The sequence below is a fragment of the Ochlerotatus camptorhynchus genome, unplaced genomic scaffold (genome assembly GCF_037179485.1).
Source record: "Ochlerotatus camptorhynchus isolate MF236.1 unplaced genomic scaffold, CSIRO-AGI_Acam_v1.1 ptg000246l, whole genome shotgun sequence".
NCBI classification, from domain to species: Eukaryota; Metazoa; Arthropoda; class Insecta; order Diptera; family Culicidae; genus Ochlerotatus; species Ochlerotatus camptorhynchus.
The window spans coordinates 1,833,049-1,852,479 of record NW_027040736.1 but is presented as its reverse complement, the minus strand read 5'-3'; the positions used below and the strand labels follow the sequence as shown (position 1 = coordinate 1,852,479).

Below are 19,431 nucleotides of genomic sequence, written 5' to 3'. Positions count from 1 at the left end.
CGAAGAGGCGATATCCCGTGCCAGGGAGCAACACGTACCAGCATCCAGACAGGTGAGTCATACTCTGAACCTTGACAGCCCAACCAAAGATCTTATCAGGCTCCGTAACACCATTCCTAGGAACTTCCAGCGTTCTGGGCTGCCCCACTTGAAGAACAATGTCAATAGGCTAACCAGAATTATCCAGGCCAGGATGGTGGAACTCAGAAATAACGACTTTACCAAAAAGATTCGCTCTCTCCCAGATTGTGCAAAACTATTTTGGAAGATGACCAAAATTTTGAAAAATAAGTCGAGGCCGATCCCTCCGCTTTCCTCTGTTGACCAGAACTTACACTCATCCCTACTGAAAACCCCAGTTGAAAAGGCCAATGCTCTTGGCCAGCATTTTGTGATTTCACATAATCTTGGCCAAACCATGGTGAGCCCCCGTGAGCCTGCCGTACTGGAGGCAATGTCTAGAGTCGCTGACACCCCCGTAGTAGTGCATGATCATAGTAGAATATCGGCTGATGAGGTGATAGCAACTATTAGAAGTACTAAAAACATGAAGGCTGCTGGTATGGATGGTATAGTCAACCTCGAGTTGAAAAACTTGAGTATTGACTTCTTCAACCATCTTACCGTGATCTTCAACAAATGTTTGAAGCTTGGCTACTTCCCTGCATGCTGGAAGTTAGCCAAAGTGATTCCAATACACAAGCCTGGCAAAGATCCTACCAGTGCCAAAAGCTATCACCCCATCAGCCTCTTGTCCTCCATCTCGAAGCTATTCGAAAAATTGATACTCAGCCGTCTGATGATGTTTTCAAATAATAATAACATCTTTCTCAAAGAGCAATTCGGGTTTAGGAAAGGCCATTTTACCATCGTATCAACTGGCAGCAGTATCAGCGCTGTGTTGACACAGCAATCACAGGTTTACTAACATCATCAAGCGGAACAAGTCCGTTTCCAATACACCTGCCATGGCATTGTTGGACGTCGAGAAGGCGTTCGATAATGTCTGGTATGATGGTCTAGTGTACAAGCTGCATCGATACAACTTTCCGATCTACCTCGTGAAGATCATCAAAAACTACTTGTCGGGCAGATCATTCCAGGTCTACTTAAACAATGTCCCCTCTGAGACGTTCAACGTTCATGCAGGGGTCCCTCAGGGTAGCCTGCTTGGGCCTATCCTATTCAACATTTTCACGTCAGACGTTCCTCCCCTGCCGGGTGGTGGTATCCTGTCTATGTTCGCAGATGACACCTCTATCATCTATAAGGGTCGAGTGATCCGTGCTCTGGCGAATAAACTACTATCAGGCCTGGATGTTTTGTCCGACTATTTTAAGAGCTGGAAGATTTGTATCAATGCAGCTAAAACACAAACCATTCTGTTTCCACACTCGAATTCACCTCGGCTTGTTCCGCCTGCTAACGTCAAGATCGATCTTGATAGCACTCCCATTGAATTGTCGAGTGAAGTAGTCTACCTTGGTCTGCGCCCTCGATAGCAAATTGCTATTCCGATCCCATGTGGACAAGACATCCACCAAGCGTAATATCTTGATCAGGTCGCTCTACACTCTGATAAAAATGAAGTCCACCCTGTCCCTCAAAAACAAGCTTGCTGTCCACAAGCAAATCATTCTGCCGGCTATTGAATATGGTATGCCAATCTTGGAGAGTTGTGCCACCACTTAAAGCTTCAGAGGATCCAAAACAAGATCCTTAACAGTCCACCGCGAACTCGTAATTCTGAGATTCACTACCTGGCCGGTCTTCAAACACTCGAGGAGCGAAAGACATCCACGTTGGAAAGGTTCAAAGTCGCCTGTCTTCGATCAAACCACCAGATCATTCGTGATTTGGCAAACTAGTTTAAATATTTAGGTGCTCAAGTAGGTAGGTTATCAAATTTTTAAATGCAAACCAAAACAATCCCACAAAGGGTATTCTGTAAATTAGCGCTAAACGCAATCATCACATTAGAATAACCAATCAACTAGATCAAAGATGAAGAGCCAAAGGCTAACCAATTGAAATGTTAAATCAAATGTTGAAACATAAAAACCCAGAAAATAAACGTAAATTTTACTACTACTACAAAATAAGCATCATTCTTCGTTAGACCGTCAAGCAGGTCAGTATGTATTGACCTCGCTCTCTAGAGTTATATGGAAAGTGTTTCGCATCCAATTACTGTCAACCGTACCCGAAGGCAGCTTAAACAGCATAAACATTGCCTGGACGTGGCAAGGGAGGCAAAGCACTTGGCAAAGGAGGAGCCAAGCGTCATCGTAAGGTGTTGCATGATAACTTACAGGGTATTTCCAAGACCGTCGTCAGGCTCGTCGTGATAATGCGTATCTACGGTCTGATCTAAAAGGAAAACCCGAGGTGTGCTTGAAAACGTCATTCGTGACGCTGTTACCTACTTTGAAGACGCCAAGTGGAAGACCGTTACCGCAATGTAGGTACGTAGTGTATGCTCTGAAGCGTCAGGGACGCACCCTGAAACGGCCCTTAGGGCCAATAACTCATTTCAAAAGAGATGGTTTAGGAGTTCTACTAAACTTGGCATGAATGAAATTCCTGGAACCAGCAAAATGGTAGCAACCAAGCTTCTAATCCTGAAGCAACTGGGCCCTGAGTGCCCATTTCTCGCAGTGAAGTTCGCTGCCTTTCCAACCGCCGAGTAAACCCGTGTCCAGCAGTAGCCGTAAAAAGAAGTATTTATGGTGATCATATCATATGGTTGACGCAAAACTGCAGGACTGCCTATTCTTTGCTGCATACTGCATAAATATTTACGTTTTATTGACAAAACTCAGGTAATCATGACTGATTCTGACGCAGTAGATCTCTTTACTTCATTCGCTTTGTAACTATTTACACGTAATGCATTGAAGAATAACATTGAGAAGATAAAAATTCAAATTAACTCTTAAGCCAGAAAATTTTTGTGACCCTGAAAAGGGCCGTTTGATTTGTCAGACGAGTTCTGATGAACGCAGCATGGCTTTGCTGTTGGCTCACACTCCGGTACGGTGCAGATTGGCAACAATGATAAATGCCCTGAGTTAAAAGCCTACAACTCGAAAAGCGACAAAATTGGGCGATGGTTTAAAGTGTAAGAGTTATACTTTTTGTTGCGAACGAGTTGCGAACGAAAATAAGGTCCACACACGATCCACCAATACTAGTTGCCTCCGAAAAATTTGAAACCATGTCCAGGTGCAAATATGTCGGCTCTTTGCAGGGCCACCAACATTTTCCAAAAGAGTTAAGTTTCTGAACGTCTTCTTTTTCGTTTCTTCTTTCCTTTATTTAACGTCGGTCTCTGTTCCGCAATCTAGTGCCAATCACCGACGGACATCGATTGCCATCCATTGACGGCAATCGAATGTGCAGGAAGGCAGCTTCCACACCTGCGTAGGATATCGGGACCAACGGCTTTACTTCCCTTCCGAAGGAAGACGTGACCAGAGATTTTTATGCCTCAGAAAAATCGCACCGACCTCGGCTGGGATTGAACCCACTACACCAGCGGCACCGGCATTTTTCTGAACATGTCCCAACTAAAATTCATATCAAAAGGTTCTTTTCAGTGCAATCATAGTCATACTAAAGAGTATACACAGAGAGAACCCCGCTAAAATTCCTATTCCTACACAAAACACAAGCTCCTGCTGCAGTTAACAAATAACATTTATTATATAAGTGTAGTAGGCCTAGATGTAGTAGGCCTTGCCTGACTGTCATAAGTTAGAGATTCATTCTTTATCCGACCACCAACCAAGATAGACGTAATAAATAGTAGCTCTTAACAACATCTTGTTTTACTTGTTGGCCTTGGTTACGGACATAACAATTGGCGACGAGGAAAATTTTGGAAGCACCGCGAACCTCGACGCAAGAAACCTTAAGCAAGAAAATGTCTGACGAGGATCTTCGGAACGCCATCCTGCAGCTAACGAATCTCATCACGAGGCAGCAGCAGCAGATTGAAAACCTGGAAAATCGGGGAAATCCGACTGCTGGCAGTGAGAAGATTTTGAGTCCTTGGCAAGCGGGATCCAGGATTTCCAGTACGATCCGGACGGAGGAGTTTTCTTCAATGGCTGGTATGCGAGGTACGAGGATGTCTTTACAAAGGACGGCCAATCCCTGGATGACGCCGCTCGGGTGAGATTGCTTCTTCGCAAGTTAAGCACGCCTTTGCACGAGAAGTACGTCAACACCATTCTTCCGGGACTTCACCCTGGACGAAACCGTCACGAAACTGAAGAAACTGTTCGGTCGACAGAAGTCGGTTTTTCATTCCCGTTACCAGTGCCTCCAGTATGCAAAAAGTGACGCGGATGACTTCACATCGTATGCTGCCATGGTGAACAAACACTGTGAAGCGTTTCAGCTGTCCAAGATCACACTGGACCAATTCAAAGCTCTCCGTTTCGTCTGTGGACTCCAATCGCCACGGGATGCGGACATACGAGCTAGGTTGATCTCGAAATTGGAAGCCAACGAAACCGCAGTCAACGAATTGGGAGAATCCACCAGCAAGGTAACCCTGGAGAACCTCGTGGAAGAATGCCATCGCGTGGCCAATCTCAAGCAGGACACATTGATGGTGGAGAACAAAGAAGCACGCAACGTCAACATTGTTTCTCGCAACCAGAATAATCCTGCCTCAAAAAAGAACCAAAAAGTGCCGAAAACGCCATGTTGGAAGTGTGGCGACCAGCACTATGTTCGTGAGTGTCCGTTCGCTTCGCACACCTGTTCCAGATGCAAGCAACAAGGACACAAGGAAGGTTATTGCAACAGCAACAAGAATGCGCCGTCGAAACCGTTCAAACAGGCCAAATCTAAAGAGAACGTGAAGACAAAGAGCATCTACACGGTTCGCAACATCGGAAGCAAGCGGAAGTTCATCCCGGTCGAGCTCAATGGTATAGCAGTCAAACTTCAACACGACTCGGCGTCCGACATCACCATAATCTCAGAAGAAACATGGATCAGCATCGGACAGCCACCCACTCAACCGACGGAAGAATCTGCAGTTACAGCTTCTGGTGGCAATCTCAACCTTCTCGCTGAGTTCCAGACCGAGATCACCATCAAGAATGTTACCAAGACTGGTCGCATTTTCATCTCAAGCAGCGCTGAACTCAACGTTCTAGGAATCGAAACTATGGATCTGTTCGATTTGTGGTCTGTGCCGATAAGCAGCTTGGTCAACGTCGTACACCAACGTTCTGATCAGTTCACCAATCAACTCAAGCAACAGTTTCCGGAAGTTTTTCGAAGCACGCTGGGTAGATGCACAAAAGCGCAAGTGAAGTTGTACCTCATATTGCCCGAAACGACCAGTAGCGTACGCTGCACTCGCCAAGGTGGACGCAGAACTTGAGAGGCTCCAGCAAAACGGTATAATTTCTCCAGTTCAATTCTCGGACTGGGCAGCACCAATAGTCGTCGTACGCAAGTCGGACAATGTATCAGTCCGTGTATGTGGCGATTATTCGACGGGGCTGAACAACGCGCTAGAATGTGACCATCATCCACTGCCGCATCCTGACGATCTCTTTGCGGAACTAGCTGGAGCACGTTACTTACAGGTCGAGGTCGAGGAGGAATCGCGAAAGCTACTCACGGTCAACACGCATCGTGGACTGTTCCAGTATAACCGACTACCCCCCGGAGTCAAGTCGGCACCCGGCGCTTTCCAGCGCATCATCGACAGCATGGTGGCCGGCATCCCTGGAGTCAAGCCGTATTTGGACGACATCCTCATCGCTGGTCGCACCAAGCAGGAACACGATCGCAGTGAGTATGGCTTTCACCTACGCCTCGAAAAATGTCGTTTTGCACTCTCCCAGATCAAGTTTCTCGGACACATCGTGGATAAGGACGGTATTCGGCCTGACCCTTCAAAAACAGAAGCCATTTCCAAGATGCAGTCTCCGAAGGATGTCCAGCAACTCCGTTCCTACCTCGGTGCTGTCAACTACTATGGTAGATTCGTTAAGCAGATGAAGCAACTCAGGGCTCATCTGGACAGCCTCCTCAAGAAAGATGCACGCTGGAACTGGACCAAGGATTGCCAGAAGTCTTTCGAGCAGCTCAAGGCCATTCTACTTTCCAACCTGCTGCTTACACACTACGACCCGTCCAAGGAAATCGTTGTTGCAGCAGATGCATCGAAGTACGGCCTTGGCGCTGTCATCATGCATCGATTCCCGACCGGTGAAGTGAATGCAATTGCGCACGCCTCGCGCTCACTGACCCCAGCAGAGATGAACTACGGACAAGTGGAGAAGGAAGCATTGGCCCTGATATTCGTTGTCACCCGTTTCCACAAAATGCTGTATGGACGACACTTCCTCCTGCAAACCGATCATCAACCGCTACTCAAGGTTTTCGGTTCAAAGAAAGGTATTCCTGTTTACACAGCAAACCGTTTGCAGCGCTGGGCCTTGACACTTCTGCTGTACGATTTCGACATCCAACACGTTTCATCGACGAATTTTGGCTAAGCAGATTTTCTATCCCGGCTAATGTGATCGCAGCATAGACCAGATGAGGATTACGTTATGGCCGCCGTGTGCGTCGAATCCAAGGGGGAAGGATCATCCACACTGGAGCACCTGCAGACATTCCTTTCGGTGTATCGTTCAATCCCAAACCGAAACACACCGCAGTCGACGTCTCCAGCAGAAGCATTCCTCGGAAGACCACTTTGGACCTACTGAAGAAATCTGTTCCTGTAACTGAAGCTGTCAAGAACCACAAACAAAACGAACAGTTCAGTTGGCGGCATGGAGCAGTCAAGCGCGAGTTTGAAGAAGATGACCTGGTCTACGTTGAACAGCATCGCAGAAACGCCAAGTCCTGGATTCCTGGTCGAGTCATCGAACGGAAAGGTTCCGTCAGCTATATCGTTGCACTGGACATGAACGGGAGACCGAAGCTGGTGAGGTCGCATGTAAACCAAATGCGCCCTCGTCACACTTCTGATGATCCAGAGCAAGCGACGCAGCAACTACCATGGGAAATCCTGCTTGATGAAATTCAAGATGAAGCTGTACCGTTGGATCCAGAAGTGTCATTCAATCACGATGTCCCTATTCCTGTTGGTTCCGTATCACTCGAAGCTGATGGTCAAGTGGCAGGTACGTCTGGCGAAAATCCTTTTTCGACAATCGATCATGAACCTGCTGCTCAAGATGGAGAACTTCAGTCCGCACAAAAGCCCGTGTCATCTGAAGCAGTTGGAGACTTTATTCGACGTTCTGTACGAGAATCAAGAATTCCAAGATGGCTCTCTTCCTATGACATTTTCTATAAGGGGGAGATGTAGTAGGCCTTGCCTGACTGTCATAAGTTAAAGATTCATTCTTTATCCGACCACCAACCAAGATAGACGTAATAAATAGTATCTCTTCACAACAGCTTGTTTTACTTGTTGGCCTTGGTTACGGACATAACAATAAGACCACGTAGTCCGACGTCACCATTACGTACAAACGTTAATTTCACTGTATTTTCCCATCAAATCACTTCGCTGAATGTATTCAAACAGTTCCTTAGCCTTTCAGCTGAGCAATTATTTTACGCCAGATTTTTCAAGCACAACAAAATGCGCCTGATTTCGATTGGCCGAAAAGAGAACAGCTGGTTAACATGCAGTTCAAATGGAAAGGTTGCCGAAGAAAAAGGAGCTGTCGTAAATAGTCACACTCACCTGATTAGTTTGGAGCATCGTAAAAATGCTTTCAAACAGTTTTGAACAATTCTGTCGATTGAAGTACTCGGAACAGCGGTGCCGGTGGTGTAGTGGTAAACGTGTTTGCATGGGTTCGATCCTAATCGGTGCCGTCGGAATTTTCTGAGGCATAAAATCTCCGAAGGGAAGTTAAGCCGATGGTCCCCGGTCCATGAGTGGATGGATCGATAGGTAGGGTCCAGGTGTGGGAGCTACCTCCCTGGCTACCTTAAACTCTTTAAACATTTCTGAAGTTCTTTTTTGCATTTCCCTCAAGGTCTAGGAACTTTTTGAAAGTTCTCTGAAGTTCCCGAAGTTTTTCTAAAGTTCTCGAAACTGCCCTGAAGTTATTTGAAACTCCCTAAAAATATTACCACATTTTCAAATTTTCAAATCAATATTGCAAATGCACTAAATTGATTGTTTTTTTGGATCGAAACAAAAATCTAATGAAAAGGATCGATCCAGTCGATTTTTGACGTGTTTGAGATTGATTCAAAAAATCGATTAATCGAACCAAAAGAATCGATCTTTTGTGTTTCGATCCAAGATAATCCATTCATTGTATATACCCCATAAAGGACGAGGCAATGAAAGAGCCAACAAAAACATTCAGTCACTCACGTACAGGCTCACACCGCTTGCTTTCGCTCACACATAGGGTTACCATTAGTATCCTAATGGAGGACAAGAGTGTTGTTTTGAGAGCTTATTTGTTCAATTATTTCACAACCTCATCTTATCTAGCAAATGCCGTTCGATGGTGGGACTAGGAGTATACTACAGCTGTACCCCCCCCCCCCCATCATTTAGGCTGCGTTCCATTTGATGAATTTCAACTTATATTTGACCGATGGAAAATTTTCAAATAAACCTGCTATTCTACCAGACTTATTTCAGACAAACCAGGAATCAATTATAACAAACAATTTCTCGAAAATTGGACAATCAACAACAGAGGGATTTTCGAACATTATAATTCATTTTCGAAGTTTCAGTGAAAATTAAACCACTGGAACACAGCCTTAGCATAGAGGTAACTCTAATACCAGAAAGTCCCGAAAAAACGTGCTCAGCTTTTTGGCTCAGCTCTGGTACTATCTTCGGTCCCAAGCTAATCGATGCACCCCTCGAAACATATGAAAATACACGAACCCCTCATTTTATCGATCAAACTTTCATAGCGAATCAAACCAAACATAGTGTAGTACTAGAATTTAGACTAGAATGGGGTACGCTTACAGATTTACTTGGGATCAATAGGCTAGTCAAGAAGTGAGCCATTTTAAATTCATTGGTTTTCACCGATTGGCCTTAGGCTGTGTTCTATTGTTCTGAATTTTTACTTAAATTTGCATTTTGAAAATTAATTATAATGTTCGAAAATCTCTCTGTTGTTGATCGTGTGATTTTCGAGGTGATTGCCAAAATTGATTCCTGGTCTGCCAGAATAAAGTTTAGTACAATTTGAAAATTTTCTATCTGTCAAAATTAAATTAAAATTCACCAAATGGAACACAGGCACACAGATTGAATCCAACATGTGCTCAATTTTGACGTTCTTGTTCTATGGGATTTCAGGTATTTCAAGCATAAACATTCAAATCAACGTATCTAATGTTGTAAACAATCAATTCAATCGACGATTTGTGGCAACTGCAAGTTCACTCACAGAAACTAACACCACCAGCTAGTAGGCGAAAGTTTCCCTTACCTGATGATGGTGTTTGTTTGCGTGGTTGAGTTAGCAGTCAAGACAAATCGACAGTGAGGGCGTATACGCGATGATCGATTCTCTTCATCGATTTTCTTATTACATTGCTACAGGTAAGTGAAACGATTTTCTAGAATTCGTTCAATGCAGAGTTGTAACAGGTTGTATTGGCTATCAAAAGCAACAGCAAACGCACCGAGAAACGTTAATTCTAGCGAGTTATTAACAAAATAGAAAATCGACGAAGCGAATCGATCATCACGGTTACGCCCTTATGCACTGTCGAAATCGTCGATTGAAGAGATTGTTTACAAAAGCAGATACTTCGATTTTAATAGTTACGCTTGATTTGTTTAGGCCGCTGTCATACTGAGGCTGTGTTCTATTTGGAAAATTTTCACTTAGATTTGACACTTCGAAAATAAATTAAGATGTTCGAAAATCCCTCTGTTGTTGATGGGCCGATTTTCGAGAAAGCGTCTGTCAAAATTGATTCCTTGTCGGTCAGAAATAAGTCTGCTTTAATAGCAGGTTTATTCGAAAATTTTCCATCGGTCAAATTTAAGTAAAAATTCACCAAATGGAACACAGCCTGAGAACGAAGAGGCACGCTGTCCTACTGAGGCTGTGTTCCATTTGGTAAATTTTCACTTAAATTTGACCGATGAATTTTTTCAAATAACTAGTCAATCTAGCAAATTTATTTCTGACAGACAAGGCATCAATTTTCACAGACGCTTTCTCGAAAATCGGGCGATCAACAACAGAGGGATTTTCGAACATCTCATTTATTTTCGAAGTGTCAAATCTAAGTGAAAATTTTCCAAATAAAACGTAGCCTGAGAGCGAAGAGGAAGCGTGAAATCAAATGTAAGGAATAATATAAATAATAGAAAATCTTTTGTATAGAACGCTAAGGACGCCTCTTTGCTCCCACTATAGCAGCGGTCTCGGGATCCTATGTTAAATCAGTGGTAAAATTAACAAGTTGCTTAGATGTTCCATGTTGGTTTTCAATCAACGATGACATGTATCTTAATGTATGTACATGATAAAAGTTGGGATGGTTTCAAGGCTGTAAAGCTGTAGTTTTCATGCAAATCAGCTAGACTAGATCATTTCCAAGTATCAAAAATGAATTATGCTTTTTCAGAATTATAACGAGAAGATGAATTGAATTGGTAACGACTATAAGTTATGACAATCTCAATTGAACCTTTGCAAATCATGAATTTTGTGATATTATTAAAACGTTTGATAAAAACTCAATGTTAAACTTTAATGTTAAGAAAAGGAATCATTGTCCTCCTTAATCTCCAAACCTCAAATGAAATGTCCTCCTTTTCAAGTTTTTGATATGGTAACCCTACTCACACAGCATGTAATTTACATACATTTTTACATAGGCTCAGTCGTTCAGAACAAGGATTGGGTACTATTGCGGAAGAAACAAACGTGCTGTCAGTGACTCGTTTACTTCCAAGTCATTCAGATTCTCACGCAGCAGTGAATGATGAGGGGGATGGCTGCTCTGCTCATATTCATATGAAAATGACTCATTGAACCTGAATGTTTTGCGCACTGCGCTCTAGGATCATTTCCACGAAATTAACCACTTTTATGGATGACTGTTTCCAAAAGGTGGTTAACTATCTGCTTAACAACCTCTCGAAAGACAATAGCAAGTTATCTCTTAAAATTGCCGTATCCCATATGGTACGTGTATTCGTTAATGCTGGATCGACCGTACTATAGGAATCCGGCAAGAACGAATCCGTACTATAAGAATTTTGACTGTTTTTGGATTCAGCGAGGAAAAAAATATTAAATTCATTGCATTTGGTCCAATGGTACATAAACAGTTTAACTTTTGCCGACTAATTTAATTGATCAATGCTTAACATGCCACCATGATTGATAAACGTCATAAATGCTGCACAGTAAATGATAAAGGGTGATACGGTCAAAATTTGGTCAATATCAACTTGACGTATTTCTTTCAATTTTGCATTTAAAAAACCTGAACACCCCTCATTTTGAAGGTGTGTGTGTGAAGAATGTTGCTCCTATTTTGATTTTGGAATTCACTCTTCAGTTGTCAAAATGCCGTCCAAGTAAGAAGAGCAGCGTATCAAAATTTTGCTCGCGCATCGCGAAAATCCGAGCTACTCGCACGCAAAGTTGGCAAAATCGCTAAAAGTTGCCAAATCAACCGTTACAAATGTAATTAAAGTGTTTGGGGAACGTTTGTCGACAGCCAGGAAGTCTGGATCGGGGGGAAATCGAAAACCGGAAGCCGCTGAGACGACAAAGAGAGTTGCCGGTAGTTTCAAGCGAAACCCTAACCTCTCTCTCCGAGATGCCGCAAATAAGCTGGGTGTATCGTCTACAACCGTGCATCGAGCCAAAAAACGAGCCGGACTATCGACTTACAAGAAGGTAGTGACTCCAAATTGCGATGATAAACAAAATACGACGGCCAAAGCGCGATCCCGGAGGCTGTACACGACGATGCTGACGAAGTTTGACTGCGTGGTAATGGACGACGAAACCTACGTCAAAGCCCACTACAAGCAGCTTCCGGGACAGGAGTTTTATACGGCAAAAGGAAGGGGAAAGGTAGCAGATGTTTTCAAGCACATGAAACTGTCAAAGTTCGCAAAGAAATATCTGATTTGGCAAGCCATCTGTACCTGTGGCTTGAAAAGCAGCATTTTCATAGCTTCCGGGACTGTCAACCAAGAAATTTACGTGAAAGAGTGTTTGAATAAACGTCTGCTGCCTTTCCTGAAGAAACACGGTTGTTCCGTACTGTTTTGGCCGGATTTGGCATCTTGCCATTACGGTAAAAAGGCCATGGAGTGGTACGCCGCCAACAACGTGCAGGTGGTTCCCAAGGACAAGAACCCTCCCAACACGCCAGAGCTCCGCCCAATTGAGAAATACTGGGCTATTGTCAAGCGGAACCTAAAGAAGACCAAAAAAACTGCTAAGGGCGAGCAGCAGTTCAAGGCAAACTGGCTTTCTGCGGCGAAGAAGGTGGACAAGGTGGCTGTACAAAATCTGATGGCAGGGGTCAAGCTTAAGGCCCGGCAATTCGGATTTGGAAAAGCGGAAGCCTAACTGAATATTTTTCCTGAATTTTATACTAATTGAACTTGAAAAAGAAATTTAATTTGATTTTTTAAATAAACGATTTCACCGATTTACACGCGTTTTCCCTTGACCAAATTTTGACCGTATCACCCTTTACTATTGGAATCCGGCAAAAACGAATCCGTACTATAAGAATATTGACTGTTTTTGAATTCAGCGAGGAAAAAAATATATTAAATTCATTGCATTTGGTCCAAGGGTACATAAACAGTTTAAATTTTGCCGACTGATTTAATGGATCAATGATAAACATCATGATCATGGATAAATGCTGCACAGTAAATAATATGAAGTGTGCAACAATTGGCAAATTTTCTGTTCTAATTTTATAAACTAAGAGTGTTGAGACATCATCAGAATAGGCAGAGCCAAACTGCTCCAAGCAAATGAAACCGTTTTAAATAAACTATCAAACAAATTCACAAGATCCGAATACTTCAGCTTCAAAACAACTTCTTAAACTAACTCAGAAAATCCCCCACTTGCGTCATGCTTCATTGCTCCGTCATCAAAACAAATTGCTTACAACCTTTCTCGGAAAAGTAAAACACCCATTACCATTACCGACTAAATCGCCCCTTCCGCAAACCATAAATCATTGGCTGTAAACAAACCATCACTACAGAAGCATTCCAGAAGTTTTTAAGGTCGTAAATTAGGCACCCTCCACGTTATCTAACGTTTGCGATTAAGTTGTCCTCACAATATTCGATGATAAATCAACCCACCATAATTCTCACTTCATCAACCAACACTGGCACCATTTGTCATCTTGCGCAATCCACCCACGTAAATAGAACGAAATCAAGTCCACAGGCTCAGATGGATGTTCGTTTTCGCCATAAACCCCAGTACATGTGTTCGCTGTCCGAAATAAAGCGACAATAATGACAAGTGATAAAGCACTTCAATTAATTATCACTTTTCGAGAGTGGTTAGCTTTGGACCGTTCATTGCCCCGCTGATAACAAATCCACCTTTGGTAGCACTGATCAATAAATCCTATTTAAATTTTTTATTGAACACTTTGACTACTATCACATGGTACAATGTACTAACGAGTCTTATCTAAAATCGAACCATCGCTGCCACTACGACAGACAGCAGCAATAGTAGGGATACGGTGGTGGACGTTGCAGCACCGTTATCATCGCCATCGTCACCCGATGGTTTCTCTACGAAGTACTCCCCAATCCCGGCGGCATAGGCCATCAGGTGCGGCAACGTACTCTGTTCGTAGTTTCCGACGAAGATGTGCGACAGGGGTCCTGATGTGTAGACATTGACGTCTTCAGCACCATGAGTTTCCGAACTTAACGGTGCCGTCGCCAGGTAGCGTTGATTCATTCCGGTGAAATCGTATCCGGAAATGTCAACCCGTTCCGCTAGGTTATCCGACTTGTAGGTGTCGGAATAGCCGGGACCATTGGCATAACTCAAAGTGGTGTATGGAAGGCCGTCACGATAACTGATGTCCGCGATGCCAAGGATGTCCTGTCCTCGTTTCTATGAGTAAAATATTTGATAAGGGGTTTTCGATTTTGTTCAAAAACTGACTCACCGTGTACCCATTGTAGGTCATAGTGTGACTATGATCCGAGCTGACCACAATCAAAGTATCTTCATCGCTAGTGAGCTTCCGTGCGCGTTCAATTGCCATAGAAAACTCTGCCGTCTCGTCCAAAGCAATGCGAGCTCTGGTGTCGTGATGCGCCAAATCGATCAACCCGCCCTCCACGAACAGTACATACCCTTCGGCGCTCTTCTGAAGCATCTTAATTGCAACCTCAGTCATCTCCAAAAGGGTTGGTTCCATGCTCGGAGCATTCTGCTGCTGAACTTCCAAATTGTACTTCATGTGACTGGCTTCGAACAGTCCAAGCAGATAGTCGGTGTTCTCCACGTCCACCGTAAGCAATCCAGTTCGGTTCCACACATACGAAGAAGCTCCCATGTCGTCGTGGACTTCTGACCACTCTTGGATCAGGTTCTTTCCATCCGTTCTGTACCCCTTCGATCCCTCCTCGTCGGTCACATCATTTGGGAGAAAGTCCCGAAAAAACGTGCTCAGCTTTTTGGCTCAGCTCTGGTACTATCTTCGGTCCCAAGCTAATCGATGCACCCCTCGAAACATATGAAAATACACGAACCCCTCATTTTATCGATCAAACTTTCATAGCGAATCAAACCAAACATAGTGTAGTACTAGAATTTAGACTAGAATGGGGTACGCTTACAGATTTACTTGGGATCAATAGGCTAGTCAAGAAGTGAGCCATTTTAAATTCATTGGTTTTCACCGATTGGCCTTAGGCTGTGTTCTATTGTTCTGAATTTTTACTTAAATTTGCATTTTGAAAATTAATTATAATGTTCGAAAATCTCTCTGTTGTTGATCGTGTGATTTTCGAGGTGATTGCCAAAATTGATTCCTGGTCTGCCAGAATAAAGTTTAGTACAATTTGAAAATTTTCTATCTGTCAAAATTAAATTAAAATTCACCAAATGGAACACAGGCACACAGATTGAATCCAACATGTGCTCAATTTTGACGTTCTTGTTCTATGGGATTTCAGGTATTTCAAGCATAAACATTCAAATCAACGTATCTAATGTTGTAAACAATCAATTCAATCGACGATTTGTGGCAACTGCAAGTTCACTCACAGAAACTAACACCACCAGCTAGTAGGCGAAAGTTTCCCTTACCTGATGATGGTGTTTGTTTGCGTGGTTGAGTTAGCAGTCAAGACAAATCGACAGTGAGGGCGTATACGCGATGATCGATTCTCTTCATCGATTTTCTTATTACATTGCTACAGGTAAGTGAAACGATTTTCTAGAATTCGTTCAATGCAGAGTTGTAACAGGTTGTATTGGCTATCAAAAGCAACAGCAAACGCACCGAGAAACGTTAATTCTAGCGAGTTATTAACAAAATAGAAAATCGACGAAGCGAATCGATCATCACGGTTACGCCCTTATGCACTGTCGAAATCGTCGATTGAAGAGATTGTTTACAAAAGCAGATACTTCGATTTTAATAGTTACGCTTGATTTGTTTAGGCCGCTGTCATACTGAGGCTGTGTTCTATTTGGAAAATTTTCACTTAGATTTGACACTTCGAAAATAAATTAAGATGTTCGAAAATCCCTCTGTTGTTGATGGGCCGATTTTCGAGAAAGCGTCTGTCAAAATTGATTCCTTGTCGGTCAGAAATAAGTCTGCTTTAATAGCAGGTTTATTCGAAAATTTTCCATCGGTCAAATTTAAGTAAAAATTCACCAAATGGAACACAGCCTGAGAACGAAGAGGCACGCTGTCCTACTGAGGCTGTGTTCCATTTGGTAAATTTTCACTTAAATTTGACCGATGAATTTTTTCAAATAACTAGTCAATCTAGCAAATTTATTTCTGACAGACAAGGCATCAATTTTCACAGACGCTTTCTCGAAAATCGGGCGATCAACAACAGAGGGATTTTCGAACATCTCATTTATTTTCGAAGTGTCAAATCTAAGTGAAAATTTTCCAAATAAAACGTAGCCTGAGAGCGAAGAGGAAGCGTGAAATCAAATGTAAGGAATAATATAAATAATAGAAAATCTTTTGTATAGAACGCTAAGGACGCCTCTTTGCTCCCACTATAGCAGCGGTCTCGGGATCCTATGTTAAATCAGTGGTAAAATTAACAAGTTGCTTAGATGTTCCATGTTGGTTTTCAATCAACGATGACATGTATCTTAATGTATGTACATGATAAAAGTTGGGATGGTTTCAAGGCTGTAAAGCTGTAGTTTTCATGCAAATCAGCTAGACTAGATCATTTCCAAGTATCAAAAATGAATTATGCTTTTTCAGAATTATAACGAGAAGATGAATTGAATTGGTAACGACTATAAGTTATGACAATCTCAATTGAACCTTTGCAAATCATGAATTTTGTGATATTATTAAAACGTTTGATAAAAACTCAATGTTAAACTTTAATGTTAAGAAAAGGAATCATTGTCCTCCTTAATCTCCAAACCTCAAATGAAATGTCCTCCTTTTCAAGTTTTTGATATGGTAACCCTACTCACACAGCATGTAATTTACATACATTTTTACATAGGCTCAGTCGTTCAGAACAAGGATTGGGTACTATTGCGGAAGAAACAAACGTGCTGTCAGTGACTCGTTTACTTCCAAGTCATTCAGATTCTCACGCAGCAGTGAATGATGAGGGGGATGGCTGCTCTGCTCATATTCATATGAAAATGACTCATTGAACCTGAATGTTTTGCGCACTGCGCTCTAGGATCATTTCCACGAAATTAACCACTTTTATGGATGACTGTTTCCAAAAGGTGGTTAACTATCTGCTTAACAACCTCTCGAAAGACAATAGCAAGTTATCTCTTAAAATTGCCGTATCCCATATGGTACGTGTATTCGTTAATGCTGGATCGACCGTACTATAGGAATCCGGCAAGAACGAATCCGTACTATAAGAATTTTGACTGTTTTTGGATTCAGCGAGGAAAAAAATATTAAATTCATTGCATTTGGTCCAATGGTACATAAACAGTTTAACTTTTGCCGACTAATTTAATTGATCAATGCTTAACATGCCACCATGATTGATAAACGTCATAAATGCTGCACAGTAAATGATAAAGGGTGATACGGTCAAAATTTGGTCAATATCAACTTGACGTATTTCTTTCAATTTTGCATTTAAAAAACCTGAACACCCCTCATTTTGAAGGTGTGTGTGTGAAGAATGTTGCTCCTATTTTGATTTTGGAATTCACTCTTCAGTTGTCAAAATGCCGTCCAAGTAAGAAGAGCAGCGTATCAAAATTTTGCTCGCGCATCGCGAAAATCCGAGCTACTCGCACGCAAAGTTGGCAAAATCGCTAAAAGTTGCCAAATCAACCGTTACAAATGTAATTAAAGTGTTTGGGGAACGTTTGTCGACAGCCAGGAAGTCTGGATCGGGGGGAAATCGAAAACCGGAAGCCGCTGAGACGACAAAGAGAGTTGCCGGTAGTTTCAAGCGAAACCCTAACCTCTCTCTCCGAGATGCCGCAAATAAGCTGGGTGTATCGTCTACAACCGTGCATCGAGCCAAAAAACGAGCCGGACTATCGACTTACAAGAAGGTAGTGACTCCAAATTGCGATGATAAACAAAATACGACGGCCAAAGCGCGATCCCGGAGGCTGTACACGACGATGCTGACGAAGTTTGACTGCGTGGTAATGGACGACGAAACCTACGTCAAAGCCCACTACAAGCAGCTTCCGGGACAGGAGTTTTATACGGCAAAAGGAAGGGGAAAGGTAGCAGATGTTTTCAAGCACATGAAACTGTCAAAGTTCGCAAAGAAATATCTGATTTGGCAAGCCATCTGTACCTGTGGCTTGAAAAGCAGCATTTTCATAGCTTCCGGGACTGTCAACCAAGAAATTTACGTGAAAGAGTGTTTGAATAAACGTCTGCTGCCTTTCCTGAAGAAACACGGTTGTTCCGTACTGTTTTGGCCGGATTTGGCATCTTGCCATTACGGTAAAAAGGCCATGGAGTGGTACGCCGCCAACAACGTGCAGGTGGTTCCCAAGGACAAGAACCCTCCCAACACGCCAGAGCTCCGCCCAATTGAGAAATACTGGGCTATTGTCAAGCGGAACCTAAAGAAGACCAAAAAAACTGCTAAGGGCGAGCAGCAGTTCAAGGCAAACTGGCTTTCTGCGGCGAAGAAGGTGGACAAGGTGGCTGTACAAAATCTGATGGCAGGGGTCAAGCTTAAGGCCCGGCAATTCGGATTTGGAAAAGCGGAAGCCTAACTGAATATTTTTCCTGAATTTTATACTAATTGAACTTGAAAAAGAAATTTAATTTGATTTTTTAAATAAACGATTTCACCGATTTACACGCGTTTTCCCTTGACCAAATTTTGACCGTATCACCCTTTACTATTGGAATCCGGCAAAAACGAATCCGTACTATAAGAATATTGACTGTTTTTGAATTCAGCGAGGAAAAAAATATATTAAATTCATTGCATTTGGTCCAAGGGTACATAAACAGTTTAAATTTTGCCGACTGATTTAATGGATCAATGATAAACATCATGATCATGGATAAATGCTGCACAGTAAATAATATGAAGTGTGCAACAATTGGCAAATTTTCTGTTCTAATTTTATAAACTAAGAGTGTTGAGACATCATCAGAATAGGCAGAGCCAAACTGCTCCAAGCAAATGAAACCGTTTTAAATAAACTATCAAACAAATTCACAAGATCCGAATACTTCAGCTTCAAAACAACTTCTTAAACTAACTCAGAAAATCCCCCACTTGCGTCATGCTTCATTGCTCCGTCATCAAAACAAATTGCTTACAACCTTTCTCGGAAAAGTAAAACACCCATTACCATTACCGACTAAATCGCCCCTTCCGCAAACCATAAATCATTGGCTGTAAACAAACCATCACTACAGAAGCATTCCAGAAGTTTTTAAGGTCGTAAATTAGGCACCCTCCACGTTATCTAACGTTTGCGATTAAGTTGTCCTCACAATATTCGATGATAAATCAACCCACCATAATTCTCACTTCATCAACCAACACTGGCACCATTTGTCATCTTGCGCAATCCACCCACGTAAATAGAACGAAATCAAGTCCACAGGCTCAGATGGATGTTCGTTTTCGCCATAAACCCCAGTACATGTGTTCGCTGTCCGAAATAAAGCGACAATAATGACAAGTGATAAAGCACTTCAATTAATTATCACTTTTCGAGAGTGGTT

The 19,431-nt window shown here is 42.5% G+C and overlaps 2 protein-coding genes across 2 annotated transcripts in view; one reads left to right on the top strand and one right to left on the bottom strand.

Annotated features, from left to right (window-relative positions):
- The window catches only part of LOC135704716 (GTP-binding protein Di-Ras1), a 457,174-nt gene that overhangs the window by 227,530 nt on the left and 210,213 nt on the right, over positions 1 to 19,431 (top strand). The gene's annotated exons all lie outside the window — the stretch shown is intronic.
- Positions 13,633 to 19,265, bottom strand: LOC135704720 (membrane-bound alkaline phosphatase-like). Its single transcript, XM_065226204.1, has 3 exons — positions 19,248 to 19,265; positions 14,191 to 14,700; positions 13,633 to 14,135 (listed from the first exon to the last, which is right to left on the bottom strand). Exons 1-3 carry the CDS (start codon positions 19,263 to 19,265, stop codon positions 13,698 to 13,700), a joined length of 966 nt encoding a protein of 321 aa, XP_065082276.1. The 3' UTR covers positions 13,633 to 13,697.

Bases quoted from the DNA above. Each gene is read 5' to 3' on its own strand.
- LOC135704720 (XM_065226204.1), bottom strand. The intron at 14,136-14,190 runs GTGAGTCAGTTT...TTTTACTCATAG, and splicing joins TGACCTACAATGGGTACACG to AAACGAGGACAGGACATCCT.